Below are 11,780 nucleotides of genomic sequence, written 5' to 3'. Positions count from 1 at the left end.
ATTAATTGATTCTCGTTCAATTACCACAGTCTTAAATAAGCCGACGCGTAGCATTGAACACATACATATGTAGATGTTTTAAGTGGACTGTATGGCCCTTTAAACCTTATACATAGTTTGATTGCATTTATCTAGGGGTGGTGGCTTCAAGTTTTGATCACTTAGGTTCTGAGCAGAACGTAAATAATCCTCGTTGATGTGAAGTTTTTCCGTATGGCTTACATGGTCAGCAACCTCCTGCTTGCGTATGCGAAAGTCATGATCCATACGCGACATATAATCTTCATCTGCTCGACGAGCCAGTTGTCGTTCAACAATTTTGTCACTGAGTAGTCCATCACGCATATGCAGTGATACAGGAGCGACGTTGTCGACCAATGAGTATATCTCCAATTCAATAGTTACGCACTTTGTCATCGTAGTCAACATTTCGACAACATTTCAATCAATGACGATGGTTGTATCAAAGCCAGCCGGCATTCAAACATACGCGGTGGCAGTTGATCTAATTTATATTTTAGCTCATATGGCATCATTCGCAGCTGATCTATAGCCAATAATGCTGTATTACCGTAATCACTGAAGCGCACACTAAACTTTGGATTCCCATTTGTTTGGCCAGAAGCTCCAAGCACGTTGTAATAATGCTTGAATGCTGCACATGGCAGCTAATGTGCTGTGATGAATTAATTAGTTCCGTCATGCTCTCGATGCGATCCAACAGTTCATTTAGTTGAAAGTAAAACTTGCTACAATTTACAATCTATAAAAACAAAAATGGTTCGTATTTATTAGTTAAAAACTGTGTCGTTCATTTATATATCCGGATTATGCACTTACATGCGATATTTTGCATGCCACATTCTTGTCAAAGACAAATGGTAAAGGAAGTAGCACATTTCATTTCTTGCAGGGTGGCGTCCAGGTGCTGTCACTGACAACTCCAATCCCGTGTTGTTCAACGTAATTAAGTGCATTGGTTTTTCTGAAAAAAGCACCTCAAAATATCGATTTATTCATTTTTTAGACGGCGTTTCTCAACACAGACTATTTTAGTCTATTTTAGACTGTGTTGGTAAACGCTGTCTAATGAATATATCGATATTTTCAGGTGCTTTTTTCAGAAAAACCAGTGCTTTTAATTACGTTGAACAAGACGGGATTGGAGTTGACAGTGCAAGAAATGAAATGTGCTACTTCCTCTACCATCTATGGAATCGATATAACACTTTCCACACACAATTCATTGCATAATTACGAGTACGCGTTAAGCTGAGCAGCTCTGAAAGTAGTTTGCATGTTAAGCGAAACACAATTTAGATGATGGCAAATTCTAATTACGACGTAATACACTTGCTTAAATCAATTCCAATGCAGCGCTTTAATTAAGTGTCATAGCTGACGCCAACGTTGCGCATCATTTCCGTTTCCCGTTTTCCGTTTCGCTCGTTACCCTTTTTGCCCGTTTCTCTTGGCTTTGTGGCAATTGGTTTTCAACGGCGACAAAGACTCACACCTCGGCACAGTTAGTGCGTCTGTGGCATTTAATGAGTTGCTGAGAACGGATAGGACAATGGATCGATAGATAGTCAGACGGGCAGACGGACAAAGTGTCTGCGGCAAGCGTGGGCATTCATTTGTGGATACCCATTCCAAAAGCCAACAAAGAATGAGATGAATGAAGAAGAGATTGCCACCAATTTGAGGAAAACGCCATTAGGTAATTGCTTTTGCAATGTGTATAATCAATAAATTCAAATCGTTTGCCAAAATCCGATTACGAAATTTAAAACAATGCACAAGTATTTAAAGCTAAACATGGAATTACATTTCGATGCCATAAACTACTTAGCATGCCAGTTGATTGCCTTTTCTACATTTTATGATGCCATAATTAGGAGCAGCCGCCCAAGTCGATTGACTATTTCAATAAAAACAAAAATTAGCATTTCGATTTTATTCGACTTAAATTAAGGTAAATAAATTAGTGATTGAAAAGCGAAAACACTTGTGACAATAAATATCAAATTTCATCATAACAATAGAATCAACTCAATGTATGTCTACATGACTCCATATTTAGCCTACTTTAGAGTAAAACAATCCATAATGTTTAGGCAAACAACCTGGTAATGAATATAAATATATCTATTATTATTTTTGGCATATGATTATCATCTATAAACGAGCTCCTCAACCAAAATTGGCAAAAACACAATCATATTTTAGTTGAGTTGTCAAGCGATCGTCTCGAATGACAACTTAGTCTCCGAATGAATAGTGAATAAAGTGCCTCGAATTCAGATCGAGATATGGATTGCTTTTGTCTGCGGGCCAAACACAAAGAAGCAGCGATTAAAAATCAATATAAAACTACATATGTTTGTTCACCGATCGATCTCCATTGTACTTCGACAAAAGGGAGTGTTAACCTCTTCTGGCCACACGTCGCATTCGGAAAACCGAATATTATGTAAATTAAATGTTCAAAATTAATACGTACATGGGCGTGATAATGCCACAAAGCCACAAAAATGATATATGCTAAAACATCAACGAAAATTAGCATAATTATAATGCCGTCGCCTCGTTGTCTATGCTCACTGAAACATTATAGTTTTGCGACTAGTATTGCAAAAATACACAAAGATCTGCAGATTATTCCAATCTCATCGCATCTCCAACACGTTGGCTGTGAAATTTGGTAGATTGCCATTGTGATCATGTCATTTCTATTGTGTTTTTAATGCGAGTTTTGTTTTGCGACCTGAGAATGAGCTACGCGCAGTGATCGATTAAACTCAATTGATAAAGTCAAAATAATAATTATAACATGAGCGCACAGCAAAAATAGAAACACAAACAAAAACAATGGCAAAACAAGATCAAGCTAAAGTGAATGTGGAAGCCAGCACAAAAATAACAGAAAACGAAAAACAAAAAAAAGCACTTAAAAATGTTCGCGAATGGAAGGAATATTTGCATAAATCACGTGACGTGTTGGCAGGCCAAGAAAAAGAATTAATTTTGAAAAATAAAACGACAGCAACTATCTGAACAACTTTGCGCAAAAGATGGAGATGGAGATGGCTGGTGTCTAGCACTGGCCAGTTTAGAAATTTATGTAAATGCATTTGCCTCTGCTCTGGGCCCCTGAACTTGAAACGAGTTGGCATCCGGAGCCAATGTTTCAGTCATCTAACGGCGGTTGAGGCAACGAGTCTGCGAGGCTGGCAACGACGCGTCTATCCGAGTGCTGAGTGTCGAGTCTCGAGTGAAGAGCACCGATAGCACCGAAAGTGTTCCTGACATTTGTGAATCATAACAAACGGCAGCGCGTGAGTCATGTATAGAACGTGCTTTTGTGTAAGTTCTGCTGCCGCCTGTAACCGAGCCGAGTGTCAAGCGAACAATTTGTCAAAGTTTCGTCTGTAATTTGTCTTCCAGCTCCTATCAGTGCTGAGCGTAGTCTGTGCCGGCAATCTCGGCTACTTGCCACGCCACACGCAGACACGGCCACAGTCACAGCCGCAGAAGCAACAGCAATCACAGTCGCAGTTGCAGTCGCAGTTGCAGTCGACACAGAGTCAGGCATATTATTATAATGTGCCCAGTGCAAGCACGATGGCAGCATTGCGTCGCATCGTTTTGGGACACCTGCAGCGCTTTCAGGAGGCGGACAAACAGCGTTCACAACTGATGCAACCGAGCAGAGCGGAAGTGCAACGTCAAACTTATCGGCAGCCTGTCGCTGCTGCATCACAGAGCAGCTTGGATTATGCCGTGCCGCCCAATTCACCCACGCCAAAGAATTATGCAATGAATTTCTTGCCCGAGGGCAGGGATGTGGTACCCGGAACCTCATACATCCCGCTACGGTTGCTGTTGATACGCTGACTTCGAGGCGTCACCGGCATCAACATCGCCATCGACATTGGTATCAGCAGCAGCGGCGTCGGCATCCTCTGTTATTCAAATGAGGGGTTTTTTGACTTGCGGAATGCCGTTCTCGGTGAGCAGCAGCAGCAGCAGCATAAGCGGCTGAGGCAGCGGCAACCAGTAAATGAGTTTAATTTGTTATAATCCTACTGCTGGTTATATAATTTAATGATATTTTAATTCTTCATTATACAATAAAGTCGGTATTCTAATTTAAGTCTAAGCTAATTTGTGCCACACGAATACAAAATTCACAAACATACAAAATACACGTAAATACAAAGTATATATAACTGTGAGTTACGGCCTTTTTAGTTTCAGCCTCGAAGCACGCGGAATGAGAGACAAAAGGTGAAGCCACGCACCGCTCGTAATAATCGCCGACTATTCAAAAATACAACAACACACAGAAACACATTCACTAAAAATTAACTTTGTCATATCATTTACATAATTTAGAAGCAATAAATTAAAAGGTACGGAAAACGGCGCGCACAACCGGACAAGCCGATAAGCAAACCTAGCGTAGAATTGCACCAAATGGCCGTATAAGGTCATGCTCTCGGAAACGTGGGCCAAAAAGACCAGAAGCATCGTTAAATTTTTATGTGCCATACCTCAAATTTCCTTTTTTATTCATTTATGAGTACAACAATCTCTATATTCCAAATGTGCAACATGAAACTATTTAAATTCTCTGCCTAGATATGAAATCTTTATGGTGAGGTCAACAGTTCGTATAAGCTACGCTGTTAATCACAATTCTCATAAACGTCAAGTTAGTTTGCACAGAGCATCTAAAACTGCAAAACCGGTTCAATCATTTGTCTTCGCTAAGGGGCGCTCTTGGTGTTGTAATAATTGTCGAGCTGGTGTTTTTCCGTGCTGACATACTTCACAGTGACTCGCAAACTTGCGATGAAGTGTGTCTTTGCTAAGTTTGCTATATCCGATTTAGAGCGGGTCTCTGCTAAGTTACGCAACAAACCAGTAAGCAGTTCAACTACTTCGTAAAGCTGTGTTGAGTTCCACAAAGCAGTTCAAAATTGTATCTATATTTAATACAAATTATTTATTTATGAATAATTAACACTATTAATTAACTTTTACGGCATTTTTTTTGGAAGAGCTTGTTGAAAATGTGGTGGACTGTATCTGCGTTTTGTCTTTCGGCGCATCCACTTTCACCAGTTTGGGGCAAATGAATTTTAGCCAAGCCTGTCTATGTGTCGCATTAAAAATCACAAAGTACAAAAATAGCACCAAACCCTGCAAAGCGGCTGTTATACAGAAAAGATATGAAAATGTAATACCCAGTCTTAAATAGCTGCTGAGACCAAAAATCCAAGAGATGCCCAGCAAAAAGAAGAGCAGCACAAACAGTCGCAACTGCTGGAAAATAAGTTTGCGTCGAGATCTCAGCGCCTGATTGACGCTGTAAACGATGCGAATCATCATGAAAGCATTGATAATGGTCACCAGAGCAATGGGCAATACCACTCCCAGGAGCAAGCCATCGCCGGAGGGATAGCAAAAGTCATTCTGTGAAGGCTTGTATGATTTTTCATCTAGAAACACGATAAGAAGCGTGGGGATTAACGGCAGAGTCCAGGCCACAATCGCAGAGATGAGAATATAATGATGTGGCCGGTCCATGCCCAGCACTGTAACATAACGTTGGAACTGCAGCATCGATATAATGAGCATCCAGGTGAAGACGACCAGCACAGAGTACTGCAATACTGCACCAGAAATTAAACAGCGAATCCAGTTCCCTTGGTGAGACCAATGGCCACTGGTAGAGTACAGAAATAGTGACAATTGCAGGGATATGGCCAGGCAGAGATGGAGTAGAACCTTTGTAGACGCTTGCTCTCGCCACTTGCTGACCAGCATTGCAGTGAGAAAGATACCCAGCATGCCAAACAGCGAGAGGCCACAGCCGAAAAATGTTAATACGCTCAGAATTGTTTTATGTGGCTCTGGCAAGTCGTCGACGCCTAGCAGAACAGAGAACTGCGTCAGATGATCGGCTTCGCACACCACAATGTCGTCAAACATATTGCTGCCAGTTGTGATGCCATTCTCATTCCACGTCGTATAATTCCAGTAGGCGCAGACCACGCCCACTTGTTGCGGTTTGCGAAGCAAGAACTGAACAGCGTTTGGCAATTTATCTGAAAGCAGCTTTAAATCATAGAAGACATATACAGCAAGAATTCATGAGACTTACCATCGTATCCTGGTATGGTGATGGATAACACTTTAACATTTAGACTTGGCCTGCTTTGCATCGAGGTCTCTACAAAGAGCGCATCGTTGGCATACACCTTGAGCACAAAGTAAGATGCACCCTTGTGTCGTAGTTGTCTCCAAAGATGTCCCGGCATGTAAGCTGCTGTCTCCAGTCGTGGCTCTCTCTTCAATCTCTCCGCACTCTCGTTGGCATAAAGAAAGCGATACGAGAGCTTGCCACTAGATGAGGTGTGATCAGGACTTGCATCCGAATAAATAGCCATTCCTGTGATGTTGTTGCACTCGGGATTCACATAGAATACGCTGAGTTTGCTGCTTATCAACGCCTGTACACCAATATCCGCTTTGTTAATTAATTTAACACCAGCTTCAGCCGATTCTCTTGCTGCTTCTTCAACCACTTTGCCACAATTCTCATCGTGCACTAAATATTCAGAGAGTGCATCCATATTTTGCTCAAAGTTGTCTAGCAACACGTTGGTTGCATTGAGTTTTGCAGATAGCCTTAGCACAGTCTCATTAATTTTCATCATTTCACCGCAGACGCTTACTAAATTCGCACCCATCGCCGTAGAGTTCGGTTTACTCGCATCGAGTAAACCAAAAATATTCGCAGTATTGTAGACATCCACAGCTTCTAGCTGGCCCTGAGCCTGGCTCACTGATTGGCCGACTTGAGCTAAGATTACCTCTTGGCTCTGCCTTCCACTAAATAGATCTTCGTGTAGTTGGTTAAGCTCCTGACTTATGTTATTACCTGCAAGGCAACTTACATTTTGAAGTGGACCCCAGGTGGCAATTCCATTCTTGTTTTCGCATAGCCGGTGCACTGGCAGACCATTGCTATCCAGACAAAGATCCTCCATTGTAGCAAGAATATTCAGATTGGTTCTCCTGAAGTGATTGATGTGCAACTCTGTGGTCAAACTGCCATTCTTGCTCTTTATTTTGTAAGTGTGCTCAAAATCTTCAGCCGCACAATATTCATTTGAATTCTCTTTAGTGTTTTTTTCATGTGACTCCCATTGTAGCTGAATATTTGTTCCCATTGGCCATTCATAGCCTATGCAGAGGACATAGTCTTCCGAAATATTAGTATCATTGGTAACTCTTTCATACTGCCAATGGTCATTATCCCATTGTCTACAAGCACCACCTACTTCTTTCGGCTTTCGTAGCAATAACTGTATGCCATAAGGCCGCTGAGTACCTAAAAACGAATTGTATATTCTTGGTAAAGCCATAATACATTAGGAATTCATTTTTTTCACTTACCATGATCTCCAAGTAGCTTTCCAGATACAACCTTACTCCTGACTCGTCTCTTACGCTCTATTGAATAGTCCATAAATAATGAATCGTTCTCGAAGATTTTTAGCACTACGTAAGGTAGATCAATGCCTACCAGCTGACTCATAAACTTATCCGTCATATAAACTGCAGTCTCCATATCAGATTCCAGCATAATGTTTTGTATACTCTCATTGGCATAAACAAAACGAAACCAGAAGTCTTTACTAGTCGAAATGCGATCTGGTCCGGCAGCGGAATAAATTGCCAGACCAGTAATGTTGTAACAACTTGGATTCACATAAAATACACAGAGATTTCTGCTTATCAGAGCCTGCACACCAATATGAATGTAGTTATGCAATTCTACATAAGTTTCAATAGGTTCTCTCTCTTCTCTTCTAAAAGTCGTAAACGCATTCCCACATCTCTCCTCAGATACAAATTGTTCAGAGATTGCATCCATATATTTGTCGAAACTATCCAACAACACATTGGTTGCATTTACCTTTGCAGATAGCTCAAGCACAGTCTCATTAATATTCATGATCTCACTGCAGATGCTTATCCAATTCAAACCCAGAGCTTTATTATATCTTTCTTTCTCCACGAACGAATTAAAGATTTGCGCAGTAATGTAGACATCAACAGGTGTCAACTGGCCACGACCCTCGCTCAGCGAATGCTGCAGTCGGGTCAAGATGACCTGTTCGTCATCGCCTCGAAGTAGCTCTTCATGCAGCTGGTTGAGCCCCCAGCTAAGATTATTTCCAGCATTGCAGCTTATGTTGTCGAGTGGCTCCCATATGGCAATTCCATTGTTGTTTTTGCATAGCCGTTGCACTGGCAATCCACTGCTGTCTAGACAAAGATCCTCCATTGTTGCAAGGGTATTCACATTGGTTCTCCTGAAGTGATTGATGTGCAACTCTGTGCTTAAACTGCCATTCTCGCTCTTTATTATGTAAGTGTGCTCAAAATCTTCAGCCGCACAATATTCAATGTTATCTTCTTGTGCCTCCCATTGAATCCGAACGTTTGTTCCCATTGGCCATTCATAGCCTACGCAGAGGACATAGTCTTCAGAAATATTACCATCAATGCTATCAGAAACTCCATAATACTGCCAATGATGATTGTCCCATCGTCTACATTCACCACCCAATTCTTTCGGCTTTCGTAGCAATAACTGCATGCTATAATTCCGCTGAGTATCTGATACACATTGTATATTCTTGGTAAAGCCATAATACATTAGTAATTCACTTATTTCACTTACCATGATCTCCTAGTAGCTTTCCAGATAAAACCTTACTTCTGACTCGTTTCTTGGGCTCTTCTGAACGGTTTAAAAATAATGCATCGTTCTCGTAGATTTTAAACACTACGTAGGGTAGATCATTGCTTAACAGCCGGCTCACATACCTATCCGTTATGTAAACTGCAGTCTCCAGATCAAATTCAAGCATAAAGTTTTCTATACTCTCATTGGCATAAACAAAACGAAACCAGAAGTCTTTACTAGTCGAAATGCGATCTGGTCCGGCAGCGGAATAAATTGCCAGACCAGTAATATTGTAACAACTTGGATTCACATAAAATACACTGAGATTTCTGCTTATCAGAGCCTGAACACCAATATCAGAGTAGTTATGCAATTCTACATTGGCTCCATTAGATTCTCTTGATGCACTCATAAACACGTTGCCACATCTCTCCTCAGATACAAATTGTTCAGAGATTTCATCCATAAATTTATCGAAATTTTCCAGCAACACATTAGTTGCATTCACCTTTGCAGATAGCTCAAGCACAGTCTGATTAATATTCATGATCTCACTGCAGATGCTTATCAAATTCGTACCCAGAACTTCATTATATCTTTCTTTCTCTACGAACGAATTAAAGATTTGCGCAGTAATGTAGACATCAACAGGTGTCAACTGGCCACGACCCTCGCTCAGCGAATGCTGCAGTCGAGTCAAGATGACCTGTTCGTCATCGCCTCGAAGTAGCTCTTCATGCAGCTGGTTGAGCCCCCAGCTAAGATTATTTCCAGAATTGCAGCTTATGTTGTCGATTGGCTCCCATATGGCACTTCCATAATAGTCTTCACATTGCCGTTGCACTGGCAATCCACTGCTGTCTAGGCAAAGGTCTCGCATTGTGGCTCTTTTACCTATTTTGGTTCTCCTGAAGTGATTCACATGAGTCTCTTTAATCAAACTGTTGCTCTCTCCCTTTGACAGATAAGAGTGTTCAAAATCTTCAGGCGGACAATATCTTTCGTAATCCGGCGTACTTCTATAATTCAACTCGGCGAGTCTAACATGAGCTAAGACGCCCAGGTCCAGCAAGCAAATAAAAAGAAACCGATATAGCCAATGCATTATTTAGCCGCTGATGAAGTTCAAGAAACTCATTGAATAAACTGATAAGTCCGTTAAGACCTTCCGTTAAAACCTTCCGACACGTTGTTGCCGCACGACGCTTCACTCTCAACTGACAGCACAATTATAGAGTTAATATTCGCAAACCGCCTCACGACTTTAACATTAAATATTCGTATTTATATGAGAAGAGATGTGCTTATCTGAGCAAAGTTGTTTGCTCAGTTTCATTCCCAAAGAAAAATAAAACTGAGTACAGAGCACAGAGTAAAGTGTTTATCAGTATCATCATACAAGTTATTCATCCTAATCAGACTATTAGCACATTATAACATGGTTATTTTCTAAGTGCAACTCTCACAGGTGCATTAAGTACGAGCATTTACATTTGACTGGATTAGAATCTATGGAATCTATGTTATCTCCATCTTTAGTTTACATAGATATATCATATATATTATTGGACTAATGATGTCTCCTTCTATCTGAACAAAGCAATATTACCCAATTTAATAGTCGGTATTAGATAACGCTTCGCTCTCATCTCAACTCTTCTTTCAACTCTCTGGCGATTGTTCTAGCGGAGATTCAAGTGCAAGCTCCATCGGTAGCTGTTCTATGTCAAAACAATTAACTCTGGGCCCAGCTGAACTTTGCGTCTCCCCTCGCTCCTCTACTGAGTGGAGGGCACAAGTATTTATCTGTCGATTAACAACAATAAAACAGAAATTGTATATAATGAGAAACGGGTCTCTGAAGTTGTCGACAACCTCTTGAGATTAGCGCGTTGCGTTGCCTGTCAGGGCAGATCAGTTTGATTTTGAATTCGATTTCGTTTTCGCTTTTTTTTAAGAGTTTGTTTTCCATTGGCAGATTGGCGGTGTGTGGCGGTCAAGTGATTTGGTTTGCCGCAACTACTTCATTTGATGGACCAAAATTTATAAGATTTCAAAGTGCTCCAATGAATGAAATAAATTGCAAGAAATGTACAAAATGAAATTAAACTGAAATTTGGGAATAACTATTTGAATAAATATAAAAATAATAAAATAAAATTAACTCGAATTTCATTGATGAACGAAGCATCAATAAATTAAATAAATTGAGAGAGATTTGTCTATTCAAATTTATTTAAAATGTTTAATGCTTTTCGCTATACAAAGTCGTTAACTACACTTTTTGGCTCCGTTCGATTCTGGCAGAACATTTTGTTCACATGTTAGCCACGTTACACGTTGGCACAAACTAATGATACATCTTCTCGTATGTCGTAGTTGGCTTGAGATGCCTTTTGGCATTTTGCTGTCGATGCATATTTGTGTAGTTTCGGTCAACTGCAGTTGTTCACCTTCCGTCCCTTGGCGGCCTTTGAAATCCATCCGTGTCCTTGGAATGCAAAATTTGCAATGCTATTCAAATATTTATGCAATAACAAACTATAAAAGCGCAAAGGTGAGCATTAAATTCCAATAAAAATTCTAAAATGCTTTTATCTAACGACGCACAATACTCGTGAGCTCAAAGAATGTTTTAGATTTTTGCTAGGCAAATTGATTTTATATTACAGTGTTTGAGCAAAGGATTCCTAAGGTACCAATAAAATCGAGGAAGTGCAAAATGTTAAGAGCAACTCAACAATAACCCTTTTAGTACGCTTTCTTTTTATTGAACTTTTGAAAACAAGCGAGACATTTGCTCAGGTATTTCAGTAAGAAATGAATTGCTGTCTTTAGCAGATTACAAATATTAAGTACTGCAAAATAGTTAACTACGAAATAAGCAAATATTTCAATTAATTTATCAAATTTTCTACTTTCTCTTTGCTTTATTTCAAAAGCTGCACTCAGCTCAATTGATTTTGAATTTCCCTGGAATGTTGATGCCATAATTGCAGATTCAAGTGTC

The 11,780-nt window shown here is 40.2% G+C and overlaps 2 protein-coding genes across 2 annotated transcripts; one reads left to right on the top strand and one right to left on the bottom strand.

Moving 5' to 3' along the window:
- Window positions 1-2,615: 2,615 nt before the first annotated feature.
- LOC133837401 (uncharacterized) lies at window positions 2,616-4,250 on the top strand. Its single transcript, XM_062268148.1, has 2 exons — window positions 2,616-3,366; window positions 3,448-4,250. Exons 1-2 carry the CDS (start codon window positions 3,346-3,348, stop codon window positions 3,895-3,897), a joined length of 471 nt encoding a protein of 156 aa, XP_062124132.1. The 5' UTR covers window positions 2,616-3,345; the 3' UTR covers window positions 3,898-4,250.
- Window positions 4,251-4,974: 724 nt separating this feature from the next.
- LOC133837400 (uncharacterized) lies at window positions 4,975-9,983 on the bottom strand. The gene is made up of 4 exons (XM_062268146.1): window positions 8,765-9,983; window positions 7,471-8,700; window positions 6,173-7,405; window positions 4,975-6,116 (listed from the first exon to the last, which is right to left on the bottom strand). The coding sequence occupies exons 1-4, from the start codon at window positions 9,873-9,875 to the stop codon at window positions 5,035-5,037; spliced, it is 4,656 nt and encodes a 1,551-aa protein (XP_062124130.1). The 5' UTR covers window positions 9,876-9,983; the 3' UTR covers window positions 4,975-5,034.
- Between the last annotated feature and the right edge of the window lie 1,797 nt (window positions 9,984-11,780).

Source organism: Drosophila sulfurigaster, chromosome 2R (genome assembly GCF_023558435.1).
Source record: "Drosophila sulfurigaster albostrigata strain 15112-1811.04 chromosome 2R, ASM2355843v2, whole genome shotgun sequence".
Lineage (NCBI taxonomy): Eukaryota > Metazoa > Arthropoda > Insecta > Diptera > Drosophilidae > Drosophila > Drosophila sulfurigaster.
The sequence above is the reverse complement of the archived record's forward strand: the minus strand, read 5'-3'. Positions and strand labels throughout refer to the sequence as shown.

Excerpts from the sequence above, each read along its gene's own strand:
- LOC133837401 (XM_062268148.1), top strand. The coding sequence starts at position 3,346 with ATGTATAGAACGTGCTTTTGT. Across the intron at positions 3,367-3,447 it reads TGTATAGAACGTGCTTTTGT|CTCCTATCAGTGCTGAGCGT; the intron begins GTAAGTTCTGCT and ends TTTGTCTTCCAG.
- LOC133837400 (XM_062268146.1), bottom strand. The coding sequence starts at position 9,875 with ATGCATTGGCTATATCGGTTTCTTTTTATTTGCTTGCTGGACCTGGGC. Across the intron at positions 7,406-7,470 it reads AAAGCTACTTGGAGATCATG|GTACTCAGCGGCCTTATGGC; the intron begins GTAAGTGAAAAA and ends ATTCGTTTTTAG. Across the intron at positions 6,117-6,172 it reads CACCATACCAGGATACGATG|ATAAATTGCCAAACGCTGTT; the intron begins GTAAGTCTCATG and ends AGCTGCTTTCAG.